General features: G+C 32.4%; 1 protein-coding gene across 1 annotated transcript in view; it reads right to left on the bottom strand.

Annotated features, from left to right (window-relative positions):
* EPHA5 (EPH receptor A5) overlaps positions 1 to 16719 on the bottom strand; it is a 464007-nt gene that overhangs the window by 413663 nt on the left and 33625 nt on the right. The window contains exon 2 of the mRNA XM_044681722.1: positions 10339 to 10403. Coding sequence (XP_044537657.1) covers positions 10339 to 10403 — 65 coding nt within the window. The remainder of the gene's footprint in view (positions 1 to 10338; positions 10404 to 16719) is intronic.

Here is a 16719-nt window from a genome sequence, read left to right as displayed (position 1 = left end):
CAGAAATGGCTAGAAGATGCAAAGCAAAAAGTATTTCTATCAAGGAAAAAAATTTCTTAATAGAGCTGACCTAAAGTAGAAATGATTTCTTAATAGGTGTTCATTTCCTTCTCTTTGGGGATTCTTCCAAAAAGTCTGATAACTCTTTGTAAGAACAGTTATAGTGAGTGTTCCTCTAGGTCATGGCTTGAACTAGAAGACTCCTGAGGTCTCTTCAAACTCACAAATCCTATCAGATTCTGTAGAAGATGACATGAGTTCATCATGCATTGTTGCAAAAGAAGATACCTGGTAATGCTTGCAGAAGTTACAAGAGAGAGATTTGGCTAACAAAAAATGCTGTCCAACAATGGAATGGACTTCTGAGTAAAGTGATAAGTTCTATATTATTGTAGAAATTATTTAGACAAGCAGAGATTGGACACTGTCCTTTAGTGATACTTATAAAAAAAGATACATTTAGTGGCACATTGAATTACAGGTATTTTAGAGATTTCCAATGTGATAATTGTAGACAACAATATATTCCAGAGGACAACAGACTGAATATCATGGGGAAAAAACTGCATTCGATGTTTAGAATGAGAAGACTTAATCTTATACTAATTTCTACTTCTATCCAACTGGGTAAATTCAAGGAAATCCTTTTTTTCAGCTTTGAATTATTCATGTACAAAATAAATAAGGTAACATCTGCACTACTTACCTCCCATGATCACTGTGATCAAAATGTTTTTCAAACTACTTATTACCACATAACTGCGAACCATTAGTATAAAGTATCATTGATGTTGATATACTTTTGTATCTCAAATCCAGATAATTCAGTCTGCAAGATTTTTTGAAAAATAGTCTTTAAAAAAGTCACGAGAGTGACAATTCTGATAGATAAGAAGTACTTTGAGATTTTTGAAGAAGGAATATAATGCTATTAATATCACAGATATTGTTCTTTCGATTTGTCATCTCATAGTAAAAATGGTAGGAAAGGTCAGAGAGGGTAGCTTTTAAAAATATATCGAAAGTTAGCATATTGAACAGGGAATTAATTGATTTATGTCTCATTGTTATTCTGCAGTAACAGACTATGATTTTTACTGATGATTCATTAAAAAAATGTTTTCTAGTCCCAAGAACCAAATAGAGTATTTGTTTCACATGGGATGAAATATCTAAAACTTTTGAAGAACTGATTTTAAAAACAAGTCCACATTTAGAGAAATCCAAATGCCATAGTTTGCCTTCATGTGTGCTTAACAGCTATCCTAAGTTTGCTGAATAATTTATTTTGATTACCTTAAGGAATATATGGTCTGTGAATATTTTTTCCTTTTGTTCTTTTGTTTTGCTTTAAAAAATGTCTAATGGAAAACTGCTTTGGACCGTCCTGGGCTCTTTATTACTGTGACATTAACATCTTACAGAATAATATTTGTTCCCCATAGAATTGTTTTCTTTCCATCACTGACTAAATAAAGAGCTTTTCTATATCCACTAATGGGTTCTTTTTACCCATTTCAGCATTACTTTAATCTTTATTATCCTTCTCACGCTCAATATGGGGTTCATTGCATCACTTTATCCTTGGCTCCTCTTCCCTCAAAACTAAGCCACAGAAATATAAGTATCTGGGAATGACCTTTAGAGTAAAACAATCCAATGGTGGGTGTCCAGATGCTTATTTTTCTCTCCCATGTCTTGCCTTTGTTTTATAGCTGCTGGGACAACAAACCATGCAGCCCTGAAAAATCAAGCACTGAATAAGAGAGCTTAGTAGAAGCCTTTCTAGCTGCAGTCAAATCTACAGAGAGCACTAATAATGTATTCACAATCCATGCTGACTTATCAAAATCTTAGTTATTTTTAACTTCAAACATATACATTCACCCAATCTATCTTAAATAAACAAATTAGAAAAACGCCACAACATGAAAGAAAAGTAAGAGTGATAGTCAATATATCTGTAAACAAATAAATAAAAGTAAACTAAACTCCACTCAAATCCCCAATGAATAAAGCCCTTGCCAAACCAACAAAATTTATTTTCCCCATTTCAATAAAAATATGATTTAGCATGCCAATTTTCTAACAGTGATGAGGGAAAGATCATGAATGATACTAGCAACCTCTAATACAACTATAAGAAAAAGTTTCCAATGCACAATTACTCCTTTGAGCCTAAGAGGAAAAGCAAAAATAAAAACAGAGCATGTCACATTCAACTCTTAGTCAATACTCAGAGGACCTGGGCAGGGTTTCCCAGTGTGTGCTGAAGGAAAATTAGAGAAATCAATGGGGAAAAGACTACCTACACCAAAGTCAAGTAGGCAACTATGACTTAAGATAATTTAAAACAACAGCACATGGAAAAAATGTTGGGTATTCTAAAAAAATGTATATAACATGTTCCAACAAACAAACATGATGCTATGTTTTATTCCAATGGAAATAAACCAGAGAGTGAATATTTAAAGCATCCCAGGAAATCAGAGCATTTTTTTTCATGTGTAGCTGACTGATGATGTTTTAGGTTTCTCCTCACAAGCTATAGGAAGCAGACACATTGCCAGGGCTTATTCTGATAAACTAAGAATGAAAGGATAGATAAATAGAGGATAAGGAGGTAGATAGATAGATGACCTATATGTGATAGATTTAATATAGATATGTGAGTATATGTATATATATATATATATGTATATATATATACATAAATACACAAATATATGCACACATACACTTTTTAAAATGGGAATCTTTAATGAAGAAGTTAACTATTTTCAATCTGGCATTGTGAGTAGTGGGATATTCATTCTAATGGTACACAAGGAAATTGTCAATTGTATGATTTTAAACTGCAATAATGTCCATAAATATATAGGACATAATTTTCATCATTTAGGGATCTGTACTCTTAATATTAATCAATGTATAGCAGCATGACTTTGCACAAGATTTGTTTAAAATTAGACTTGAGTTTGGATTGGAAACTATGCACATTTAGCATTGTAATGATTGTTGTAAGGTAGAAACTGAAATTTAAACATTAAATTTATTTCATGTATTAAAAGAAAAGCAAGTAGTGCATACTTGAAATTAGTATTTTATGTATAATTCTATTTTTGTGTTATAATTTATATATGGCAAGTCATTTTATTTGGTGTTAAATTCAAAGTAAAAATAATACAATGTAATTATATGAATTCTGGTCATATTGTCTTATATTTGACTGGACTATCCCTGTATTACATGGTTGCATCTCATTCATATTTTACTAAATACAAAATTTATTTGTAAAGGTGATTCTATTTTTCTTACAACTTTCTTTTTTTTATGTTGATGCTCTGTGGTAGGATTTTTTAAAAATTTCTTTAAGTGTATATCTCTAATGTCACTATTTTATTACTATAAACCCACCCAAGGATATATATATATATATAATATACATCACTTTATAATTATAATTGGCTTCACTACAGTATCTTTTTTTGATTTTCTATTTTAACCAGTCAAATTCCTAAGGACACTGAAGATTGCTAGTTTGTTTTTTATAAATCCATTGGTCTTAACTAAATCTCCCTTTGTTTCCCCATACTTTAGTGAAAACACAACTACTCTACCATCACATGGGCTTTGCGAGTTTTAAACAGTTATACATTCCTATCATGTAGCTAGAAAATTCATACCTCTTCTTCTCTTAATCATTGTGATTTGGAGTCCCCATCAAATAAAATAAACCAAAACATAACGTTTTTTGCTCCTATTCCTTTCTTTTTCTACTCTATTCATCTTATCCTACTTCCTACCCATTGTATCTCATCATGGTCTTCCAGTCCATCCTCTATAGATCTTTATTAATCTAGATCTAGATCTAGATCAATAATAAAACTATAATTACCAAATTTACCTTCAATTTAAATGTATTTCTCTCAAATAAATATTCCTGGCTCTCCCCACCCCCAAAAGACATTGCTTTCTTTTTCATCTTCACAGTTTCCAACTGCATCTTTTTTGTTTTCGCATTGTACTAAGAAGAAAAGGTCTAATACTTTCATCCTATGGCCTCTTCCAGAATCCTCCTCTGTTCCCACCCCTGAGCAGCCTCATATTTTGAAGTTCACTTCCATTGTCTATATCACCATATTATGATAATAACTTTTACCTAGTGTTTTGAAGTTTGCAAAGTACTTTGTAGATAAACCTTTAAGATATTTTCAGATTCCAGGTGACAGAGAGAATCTGAAATGGGGAAAATGGAGAGGAATCCAGGCATGGAAGACAGATATTGAATTTTATAAAGAAATACTAAGGGATATGGAGACCAAAGCTCACCCTCCCAAAAAAACCCCAGACAATTCCCTGGGGCAGAATGTAGTAGAGACCACAATTTTATTTACAATATGGAAGCTGCTGAAAAATATTTCTGTAAAAGGCCATGTGAACTGACCATCCACCATTCTGAAAATGTTATCCAAATCCAAAAAGAGAGTTGATAGAATCATATTATAGGTTGAAACAGATTTTTTGTTTCTTTTTCTTTTCTTTCTTTTTCTTTTTTAATATGGCTAATGGGTGGATTTTGTTTTGCTTGACTATGTATATTTATAATAGAATTTATTTTTCTTGATTTATTAAAGGGTAGAGGGAAGGGGGAAGGAGAGAGTATAGAATTGTAAATAAAATAAAATTGGATTCTTTAAAGAGTTGTGGATTTTAATAAATGTGTTAGTTAACTTCAGTATACAGATCTTGTAATTACTTAATAATGCTTTAATAATAGTCATCAGTGTCATATATTCAACATAATATTAAATGTCAAGAAAGAAGCAACAAGAAAGTGGACTATAATCTAATAGTTCTGGCACTAACTTGCAAAGTAGCCATGGATATGTGCCTCAGTTCCCTTACTTGAAAAAAGAAAGGGCAGTGATGCATTATCTTGCCCAGCTAATCTAGCTCTAAAGTCCCAGGATTTTAAGCTTCAAGAAAAAAAGCTTAAAAAAAGAAATAAAAGATGAATGAAGAAACAAAGACCAGTGTAACAGAGACAAGGCGAGGATTGTCCAAACAGCTGCTCTGTGGTTAAACCTTGAATAATGAAAGATGGATGTTAACCACAGGAAAAGTGATCAAGGGGAATGCTTGGAAAGACACACCAAAGCACAATTTCAAATGACAGGGGCATGGATCAATTTCTGGGAAACAATAGGGAAAAGAGGCCAAATGGATTTGGGACAATCAGAAAAATAAAAGAATTGACTTCTTTTTTGGAGGCAGAAGAGGCAACAGTCTCTCCAAACACTAGTTTCCTAAGAAAAATCAAGAAAATCTTAGCTTTATGAGTTATGCAAAAAAGACTATTGCTCTGGATTTGATCTTTTCAGCCATGTACACTCGCATAGCCACCAACACCATCAAAATAGCATCACTGAACAATGTGAACATCCCTTCTTGCCTCACCTATATCAACCTATAAAAGAGAAGGAAAATGGTAAAAGTATTTAACTAAGAGACAAAATCAACACAATGGCTGATTCCTGTATGTTATATTCCACTTCCAGCTTGGCTCACAATGTGGCCCATGCCTAGAAGGTATCACTCATTGCCTCTGTTTCTTCAAGTCCAAGTTTAAGCAATATCTCCATCACAAACTCTTTATTCATTCCGCAAATTATCATCACTATCATGCTAGAAAAATTCTGTTTTAATATACATATAATTTGTATTTGCTTTTCTATGTTCATGTTAATTCTATCCAGTAAAACAGAAACTCCTTGAATGCAGCAGAGAATGTTTTTGTCTTTGTATGCCCTGTGTCTAGCACAAGGTCTGATATATAACAGCTACTTAACAAATATATATTAAATTGAATGAATTCAAAGTAAATAGAGTCAACGTGCATTTTTTTTACATTTTCACTTGTCTACAATCAAATGTAATAAGTCCTCTCAGCATTGTCACTCACAGCACTTTTTTTAATAAAATGAGAATAGTTCCATTGTCTCTGAAGTAGCCAAAGATACAAATGGGCTTCACAGAATTATATAAAATTTAGAGTCAAAAGTGACTTCAGAGACAATCTAGAACAGCTCCCTCATTTTACAGATGAGGAATCAAAAACAGAAGGATTAAGTGTCTTTAGTGAAATCATCTAACACTCGTTAGATGGGAGAGCAACCAGTAGAATACACATGTCATATATTTTAATTAGGATGATCATCAAAATAGACATTACCTTTTACAAATGAACTGTACAGTTAATAGTTTTCATTTTCAAGAAAAGTGCCTCAACTAAACTTCCTTTAAATTATTGCCATGAATTTGAGTGTAATTTTTATATTTGTGAATTTATATTATTTATAAAATATCTATCAATATATTAAGGAAAAATACTGTCTTGTGATTTTGTCTTAACTACTGTAAAACTGTATTTCTAATGAAATGAGATCATGAGATCTTCTCCACATTTTCTTGGCAACTAATTAGCAAATGAAATATTGAATTCTTATAACGCAATATACTAATGAATCAGAATAAATCTCATGCAGATAAAAAGAAAATATTAGATGTACTTTGCATGTACTAAAAAGAAAATATTTGATGTACTTTGCATGTACTATTTTAAAAGACATCAAATGCAAAATATTTCAGAATACTCTCTGCTCTAAAGCTCTACAGTGATACCTCATCCGAGTGATACCTCAACCCGCAATCATCTCTGGTACTTTCTGCAAAGTTGCAAAGGCTTCAAATAAAAGTCTAGCAAAATGTCATATGTGGATTTTCTGAGGATCTACCTATCTAAATTTAAAGGGATTCATTCATAATTGATTGGCTTTTGAGTCAGAAAAATACATAAAAACCATCTGCTAAATCTGCTACATTGGAGTGGAGAACAATGATAAAAATGAAGTTTGAACTTTGCAGAAAAATTCAGCCTAGTGCAGTGGAAAAGCAACAAAGGAACTGGGTTCAGATATTGACTCAGCTGCTTTATGCTTGCATAATCTTGGAAAAGTAACTTAACTCTTATGTCTTATTTTTTTAATTTGTGAAACCAGGGACTGAAAGACTGTTAAGGTCCTCTCTAACTTTAAATTCTGTTACCATCATTCATAAAAAATAAAAACTCAAGTTTCTTTCTCTATTTCATATCGCTATAATTTTCTTTAGGGTAAAATTCATTAGGGTAAAGAGCTACCTTTAGTAGTACAGATAGAAGAATGTGCCTAGATTGTTACCTAGGTCATTAGAAGGCTGAATAATTTGCTTAGTATCACAGTTAAACTTGAACCTAAGTTTTCTTGGCTCTGAGAATAGTAAAAGCATAAGCTATTCCATGCGTTCTCTCTTCCAGTTTCAGGAACAGGGAAATATACACCTACTAAAATTGTCATGAAATGTCTTTAGAATTATTAAATTAAATACTGAAGAAAAGTATATTTAAGCCAAAGAATAGTTATAATGTTTTTGTTTTGTTTTGTTTTTTCCTCTTTAAGAGACCTGAGTGCCTTGCACTGGACAAGGGAAATAGTTGTTGAAGGTCAGGGTTTAGAATTAGAAGAGCCGACTCAGCCTTTTTAGTCCTAACTATGACATAAAAGCCATTACCTCCTGACAGGTCACTTCAGCTTTTTTCTTCATGTTTCCTTACGCCTTAGAATGAGAATGATTCCCGCCTAATCATTTCAAAGTTTTAGGGATATTTGCTTATTTGGGATTTTTGTTGATGTTGCTGTTTTTGTTGAAGAAGGCACTATGGTGACAACATTTTTTAAAAATATCATAGATACAGGATTGGGTTTGTACCCAGAACAGCTAGAACCATAATTCTAGCTTTACTCACTTAATTGTGGGACTTTAGGCTAAAAACTCTACTTCTATTTGCTTCTATATCCCCATTATAAAATTAATATAAAATTATTCTGAATGAGGTTATTATAAGTATTCAACAAAATAATGTATTGAAAATTACCAATTATAAAGAACTAAGAAGTCAACTTTATTATTCCCCTTTGGTCATCAATGACTTTGATGCTGACCCTCAGAACTTCATCAGGCACTTTTGCTTTTTATCTGTACAATGAATGACAGCAGCATAGTTGAGTGGTAATGAAATTAGATTTAGAGTGAGAAAACTTGGTTTCAAATCTCTGCCCTCCCTCATACAACCTATATAACTGACCTTGGCGAAGTCACTTATCCCCTCTATCACTCAGTTTCCAAATCAGTAAAATGATGGAGTTGTCCTAGATGATGATTAAGATCCTTTCTATCTCCCAATCTTTGATTTTACATTCTACTTGGCATGATAGTTATCTTTATATGTCACATCACTGCCCTAATTAGATTATAAGTGTCATGAAGGCAGAAATTATTTTATCAGTATTTTGTTTCTTCCCCAATACAGAATAGAGTATTCTGTACGCTGAAATCACTTATAGAAAAATCAGAGTGGCATAGCCACTTTATAATATGCAAAAAAAGCAAAAGTGAACATAATGAGCAGGTGCTTTTAATGTGAATAACGAACTTTTCTACAAAAACCTTGAGTTAAAGTGACCCAGCAAACTAACTGCCCTCCATTTCGGACTATAATAGCATAAGGTCATACTTCTGCCTCAAATAATCTTTTGAAGGAAATATATATGAGATAAAACTCACGTTCCCAGAGAGCTATGTATTTTTCTCAGGTCATATTTTGAGTAAAAAAAAAATTTTTTTTTACTTAACCTTCCCAATTAGCAACCAGATTAAAGGTAATTTAAATGTTTCTTAATAAAGAAGTTTTTTTAATTGAGCTTAAAAAACAAGTAAGAGCCAAAACAGTTTTTTCTAAGTCCCAAATAAATAAGACCAGAAATTTGGCTTTTTTATTGTCACCCACAATGCAAACTAGTAAACTGGAACACAATCTAACAATTTAAAGTTACCCGATTAATTTTCATAATGAGCCAAATAATTCAAGAAAACCTTTTGATTGTGATCCTGTTGTAACTTTATTCTGAATAAACAACATTTTAATTGTTTATAATATGACAACCATTGTGCTAAGCACTGAAGCCACATTTGTAACATATGGCAACCCCTGCTTTCAAATGACTCACTTTCTAATCAAGGGAGACAACAAATGCAGAAAAGTTGATCTCCAAAGTAGGTGGAGAGACATGGAAATCTCAGGAATTCAATTATAGAATGGTTAACAAATCCAGTTAAATTCTTATGATGTGTCAGAATGATTGACCTTGATTTAATAACTATTCTCAAGTAGTTAGTGAGAAGTCAAAACACTAAATGCCCAAATTACTATAGCAAAGAAAGCATGCAACTCCATCTGATCTCTTAAAGTTAAAAAAAACTTAACATTTTCGTTTAATTATGAAATATAGTTAATTGTGTATATCTATTTAAGAACTTTATTTTTTTCTAACATGTTTGCAGCAGAAATGTTTGTCCATTCCAACTTGGGGTTTTTCTTTCAGCTGGACAAAATAAATCTAAAGGATAACTTTTTGTAAGTTATCACAGGTATATTATTTTAAAAATAAATATGAAGAAATAAAAAATAATTCACTTGTTTTAAATGATTTCACCCAAAATTAAAAAAAAAAGATGACAAACAAGTAGATAAGGAAAGAGATTTGTTTTTCCCTTAATGGAACAATAAAGCATTCTATTAGTCACTAAAACTCATTCAGGGCAAACATGTTCTTCAAAATGTCCTCCGTGGAGACACAAGTATATCTCAAGAGAGGAACTTTGTAACATGATTTAGCTCTAGACTTGAGAAAAGTTTTCCCTCAGTGGAACACTATAGAAGCTATAAAAGCCTCCATGTTCCCCATTGTAATGAATAAAATAAAAAATAGTTAGACTCTGGCTTTGACTCAACTGTCTTCATATACAAATAATTTCAATTTGTCTTTTATTTCCTATATAATATAGATGTATTATATGTATAATAATAAAAATACTCTAATTTCAAAAACTTAATTTTGAGAGTTTGGCAATAACTAATATCTGAAATGTTTCCAATTTCACATAATTGTAACAAGTCTCTGTAAAATTATCACCATATAAAATTAGAAACCTAAATCAAAACACCCTTCTCATAATAAATGAGTAAATAATGTAACCATAAATAAGTCACTGGTCTTCCTTAGGAGACCTTCCCCTCCAAACTCTCAACCCTTCCAAATGTAGATGGCTTTTTTTTTCCTTAACTAATCCTGACATGAAGTCTCTTATGGGAATTTAAATACATCACTTGAATCTTAACATGGAAACTATCAATTTAAGCTTGATACTTAAGAGAAAAAGAAATATTGAAAGACTTACTCCATTTTTTGGGTAAGCAATCCATCCCAGGTCCCCCATTACCGTGCGTGAGTCTAGTAAATTCACTAAAAAAAAAGAAAGAAAGAACATCAAAATAAGAATGGAAGAGAAGTCAGTATTCTCATAGCTCTGAAACTACCTAGTGTTTAAAGAATTGATATTAGATTAAGCATTCATTATATATAGAAATGTTTTGAAAGAAATTATTTCAGTTATCCAAGATGGAAGCTAGTTTAAGTAAATATAAATATTAAAAAAGTACACTCTACAAAAAATTAAAAACAGGTCATTCTCCTCAATGTTTATTTTTTCTACATGACTTTTTAAAAGAGATTCATTTTTTAATAGGATCATGTCAGAATTTGAGACTATTTATTTCAGAGTTAAGCTGCAGCCATAAGATTATGGCTCAACTCATTTCATTTTGTTCTGGAAAGCTGTTATGGAAACAATTAGCAAACAATTTACATTAAATAGCAATAAACTATTCCCAAGCTTATAACATTTTTGTGTTATTACCCGAAATCTGTAGTTCAAATAGTAAGTGTAATTAAGAAATAAATCTACACACACTTAACCAAGCCAAGTAAAGTGATTGCTGCTCTCAGGGATATTGCTACATTTAAAAGTCTGCTATATATTCTTTGGTGCTGTGGTCATCTCTTGTTCATGGAGTTAGATATGGCATAAAATATATCTCCTAGGGATATATTCAATTAGGGTAGCAATAGGTAGGCACATAGATAAGGAAAGAGAGAGAGAGAGAGAGAGAGAGAGAGAGAGAGAGAGAGAGAGAGAAGAGAAGAGAAGAGAAGAGAAGAGAAGAGAAGAGAAGAGAAGAGAAGAGAAGAGAAGAGAAGAGAAGAGAAGAGAAGAGAAGAGAAGAGAAGAGAAGAGAAGAGAAGAGAAGAGAAGAGAGGGAACAAGAGAGAGAAAGAGAGAGATGGATAAATGGATGAATAGATGGATGGACAAATAGATGGATAGACAGACGGATCTATATTAACCTATATCCTCTATATATTAGAGATATCTTTATCACTATATGTATTTATAAATAAATAATGGAGAGAGATAGAGAGACATAGACAGACTATTGACTTAATTGAACAAATTGCATTCAGTTTATTTTTTAACTCTGTAGTGTCAAGGAACAAGCTATCATAAAAAGAGCTGTCCAAAAGTAGAATGGATGGCCTTCATAGACTCTAATTTTCCCTAATGATTACTGGATTTGTCAGCATGGTTTGTCACTGAAAAAAGAGGAATTTAAGTTCTATGTATAAGCAAAGGGATGGAGAGAATAAACATTTATGCGATGCCTATTATGTATCAGGTACTGTGCTAAATGCTTTTTAAAATAATTTAGAGAGGCTGTATTTGTATCTTACTGGCCCCTGGCCCACTCTAACTCATTCAGACCCCTAAGTGTGAGATTATAGCCTGGGGGAGGGGGCAGATTAAAGAGACTGGACCCTGACAGAAGTAGGTCTGAATCTTGCCAGGGATACTTGTGTGTCCAGATGTGTGACCTTGGGCAAATCACACACCTTTCTGGATCTCAGTTTTTCCACTCCTAAAATGAAATTAATTAGAATAATGGCTTCTCAAGACACTTCCAGCTCTAAAGTTATTATTCTATGTACATACCTCATCCCTCAAGAAGCTTAGAGTCAGCTAATGTAGCTACTTTCTAGAGTGTCCTTTGAAAATTGGGTTAATGGAGTAATTTAATTTGCTAAAATGATGCCTGTGTCAACTTCAGCTGTGGCATAGGGAAGCAGAAGGGGTGGTTCCTCTGAAGGTCCTGGTCCTGATAATCTCAGTCTCTATCTTCAGAGTATTTGGGAGGGAAAGCAAAAGGCATTACAAGGACAAAATGCAAAGGATTTTGGGCAAAGATGTTTGTACATCCTACTTCTAGAGGTCATTAACCTGAGGCATGGAGCTAACAGTCACTGGAGGAACAAAAGACAAAGTTTATCCCCCCAGAGAGGAAACATGGCCTTCAGGGTGGAAGGTATTTTTCTTCAGAAGTTAGCACCTTAGAGTAAAACCCCATTGACTCTTGCTAGTTATTGCTCCACCAGGAATTCATGTACCATTTTTTTTCCTTCTCACTTCTCCCTGGAGATTCCTTAAATCAGTCTGAAAATACCACTACACATGATGAATTTCCATTATAATATCTAAATCTGGAAAGTTAAGGGAAGACATAAATTCAGAAAGGGAAGGGTAACAACACACACACACAAACACACACTCTCAATTCTAACATTAAAAGAAAGCAGTTAGTGATATCGCTAAAACCAAGCGAGAGTTCTTTTTCAACTTCACAGTTTGGCATTTGTTCTATATAATTGAAGAAACAGGGAATATTTTCAAACATATCAGAGCATTCATTAACATATACTTGTCCCACCAAGTCACATATGAAATGAGAAGGTACCTATTTTCACCTAAGATGTCTAAAAACTTCCAATGAAATGTGATACATGGGTCAAAGTTACAAAGATATTACATGGCACTTCATAATAGAGGAATCTTTACTTTATGCAGTAAATTTATCAAAAATTAATGACCTGAAGACTTTATTTTATTGTTAAAATTCAAACCATCAGTCAGTGATCCTAAACAATCTGATAACGCTTGTGCTAAATATTCCCATTGCTTTAGATGAAAATATATTTTCCTTTTTTCCTTTGTACTACTACTTAGCTACATTCCCACGGCATGGATATCTGAACTAATTTTAGGACAATTAGGGCAATTCTGTGTTTATTATTCATGACATAAAAGGAACACAATACAAGAGTTGAGCTACAGAACAACCAGAAGCATGTTTGCCCATCCTTAATGATGTATTTGGATATCCATGAAAGGCAAAGAAGCAGGTTGGATATAGTAGAAGATTCTTTGGATTTGGAACCAACCTTTCACTGACATTTATTGAAAAGGTGTCTCTTTTTTCTCATCTGTCGAATTAGGATAAAAATATATATGCCATTTACTTCATGCTATTGTGATGAGAGGACTTTGCACACATTAAATCATGGTATAAATATTGGTCATTATTATAGATTTTACATTTAGGATACTGGCTACCAGTTATCAGTTTTCTTTTAGCCATAGCAACTCAAGAATATCATCTACTAATGTTTAAATGAGTACTGAATCAGTTCAGATTTAGCAGTAGCATGTCTTTGAGTATCTAGTAGTTAAGCCAAAGCCAATTAATCCATTGGTTCTATTATCTCGTGGCTCAGTTTCCTCTCTGCCACCATCATCCCACAACTCCCCATAGAAATAAAGTCTAAAATCTCTGTGGCAACCCAATATAAAATTGAGATTTCATAGAACAACTAACAAAGAAATGTATTATGTCTTCTAGTCACTACAGACCAAATTTATTGAATCAAAGCAATACCCATAGAAATGACAGTATGTCCGAGAAGTCACTGTTGGTATGATGCTCTTTTTCACTTAACTCAGCTATTAAAAAATAAAAAAAGGTTAAAAAGAAGTAATTTACAATTGTGAAATTTAGGAACGTATGTCCCAAATCCATTCCTGAATTGATAAAAAGAACAGTGTTGTGTTTTTTTTTTTTACAATATGACAGTCACTAAACATTCTCTAGACTACAATTACAGTAATTAAATTGTTCAGAACTGTATATATGCGTGTTGTAAATTGCAAAGAATGCACAATGAATATTGATCTTCATTGTACAACTTAATTAAAACTTGTCCTGGAGAAGCCACTAATGAATGTAATTAGAAGAAATGTTTGATACCACAGAGTTACTTTGGAAGGCATTAATTAGGTAAAAAAAATTATGGAAAATGTTTTTAATCCATTGACTTTCTTTTAGAGAAATTGATGTCATTAAGCCAATAGATAACCTTCCAGAATGACTTCTGTTTTTCATTGTCTAATCCTGATAAAAATGGACTATTCCACTCATATAAGGCATCAGTTCATCTAGAAAAATTGCTCCTTCAGGGTCAATGAATATTTAGTCTGATTGTTAAAAGAATGCTTAGATCATTAAAGAGATTAGCAATAAAAATGCAATTCAGGAAACTGCTCATTGGAACTAGTAACTGAATTGTCAATACAAATTTTATAGCTGCAAACTAATTCCCTCCCATAAAATCAAACCAAAAATGACATACCAGATAATTTTCCATATCAATATTAGACCAATATTTTTTAAATATCAACCTTCATCTATGATGCTATTTGGAATGAAGATATGAAAAAATTAAGCTGCAGAAACTTACCCTTCTATATTTCTGGAATGAATAGGGGAGGAGAGGGTTAGAAATAGGGAGAAAGCAAGGGACATCTTCCTCATGTTTGTTTATCTTTTGCTCATCAACACTTTCAACAGTCAACATATACTTTCTATAAATCATTGTTAATAGGTGTGAGAATTAAAGCAGAGGTACAGCCTGGGTGCTAGATAGATTAGGATCCTTGGAGTTGCACAAGACTGGGATTAAATATAACATGTAACACTTGCCAGTTGCATGACTTTGTATACTTATACATTTATACATTTAAACTTTTTGTCTTCTCATTTGTAAAAATGAAAGAATTAGACTATATGTTCTCTTAAAATTTCTTCTAGCCCTAAATCTGTTATGCCATGAATCAGGTCTGATGATCAAGGAGCTTACAATTTATCAAATAGAAATTAATTATATTAACCAACACAAAATTTAAAATACAAGTACACCATGGTAGATTCAAGCATATTTTTCTAAGAAAACTTAGTTTGAATGTTTGTGTTTTGTTTTTAAATCTGAAACATGATTTTCTTTGGAGGAAATCCACTATGTGGAAACAACCTCTGCTAATGGGCATATTATTTGCAACTAGTAGATTTAGACAATGTTCCAAGGTCTTGAGTGGGGTTAAATGACTTGTCCATAGAGGTAGGATGTGTCTAAAGCAGGACTTCCACACAGACTTGCTTGATTCAGAAGCCAAACTCTCTCTGAAATACCATAGTCTTTTAGTATGAATTGTTCACGTTAATGAGTTTTCTTTTTCATACTTAGATATGTTTGAATAAGGAAAGAGTGAAAGCTGATTTTGGACTATGGGCTTCTTCGATTGGAGGATCAATTTTTAGTGGGAGATTTTAGATAGTTGAATGGTATTAGATAGACAACAAAAAAGAAATAGGAAGAGGTGGCAAAGGGGTAGAGAAGGACAAAATCAGTGATATCATTTCTCTATCTTGTAATATCATCTATTTCCTACTTGTATTAACTAACCCAGGTATCATCTGGGGGCTTCTGATGTATAGTATTCTATATGTAGCATAACAGATATCTCTCTACACTGCTTTAAGATTTGCAAATCACTTTAAATACATCTCATTTGGGATTCACAAAAAAACTTTCAATAAGATCACAAGTATCATTAAGTCAAGTTATCTAGATAAAGAAAATGAGGACCAAAGAGGGATTGTTAACTTGTCCCTAAATGTTGGGGATGAATCTGAAACCAGAATTCTTTGACCTGTACAGAAATCTATCTACTATACCAAACTGACTAACACATTATCACCAGGATTGGGATGAGTAAATATGTATTGATACAACTGAAGAATACTTGTGTTTTGGAGACAAAGAAAAGAACTCATGATTATTATTCTATTCTTTGATGAACCATGTAGTTCTTTTCAATCTCTTAGGAATGGGTAGTTCAGCAAAAAGGAAAACAAAAGAGGAGGAAGAAAAGAAAATTGAATGGAATAAGAGTGTAATCTATACTATAGAAACCCATATCTATCTTTCCCCTCTATTTCACTTGAAATAAACATATTTTCAATGTCTTCTGAAGAGTCAAACAATTCTATTATTTTTGCAAATTTATTCTTATCAGTTCACTTATGCTAAATTATGTAAAAGACAAAAAAATTCAGAAGTTCTGATATATATATTTGTAGCATAGTGCTCAGGATCAAAATATATATGCATGATATCAGGAAGGAAGGGTAGAGTCCATTAAAATAATAAGAATCCAAATTCTTTACTAACATAATAATAAATTCTTGTTCTTTCACAAATCAACTTCAAATTTTCTCTCTCTAGAATATTTTTACACTATGTTCTAGGCAAACTCATGTGCTTATTGTTTCCCATATATGAAATATACTTTATTCCTCTCTTTAGTATCTATAGTTTCTTTCTCAGTTTTCCCCAAATACATCATTCTTTCCTGATTCCCTCCCCACTCATAAGTTAATATTTTCTCTCCCAACCACAAAATTACTTCATATTTATTTGGATGTGTTTTGCATTGATTTATTTTCATGCATGTTTGGAACTCCCCTTCCCCAACTAACACATTGAACCAAATTGG

This window comes from Gracilinanus agilis, chromosome 6, assembly GCF_016433145.1.
Source record: "Gracilinanus agilis isolate LMUSP501 chromosome 6, AgileGrace, whole genome shotgun sequence".
NCBI lineage: Eukaryota > Metazoa > Chordata > Mammalia > Didelphimorphia > Didelphidae > Gracilinanus > Gracilinanus agilis.
This window is presented reverse-complemented; position numbering and strand designations above follow the sequence as displayed.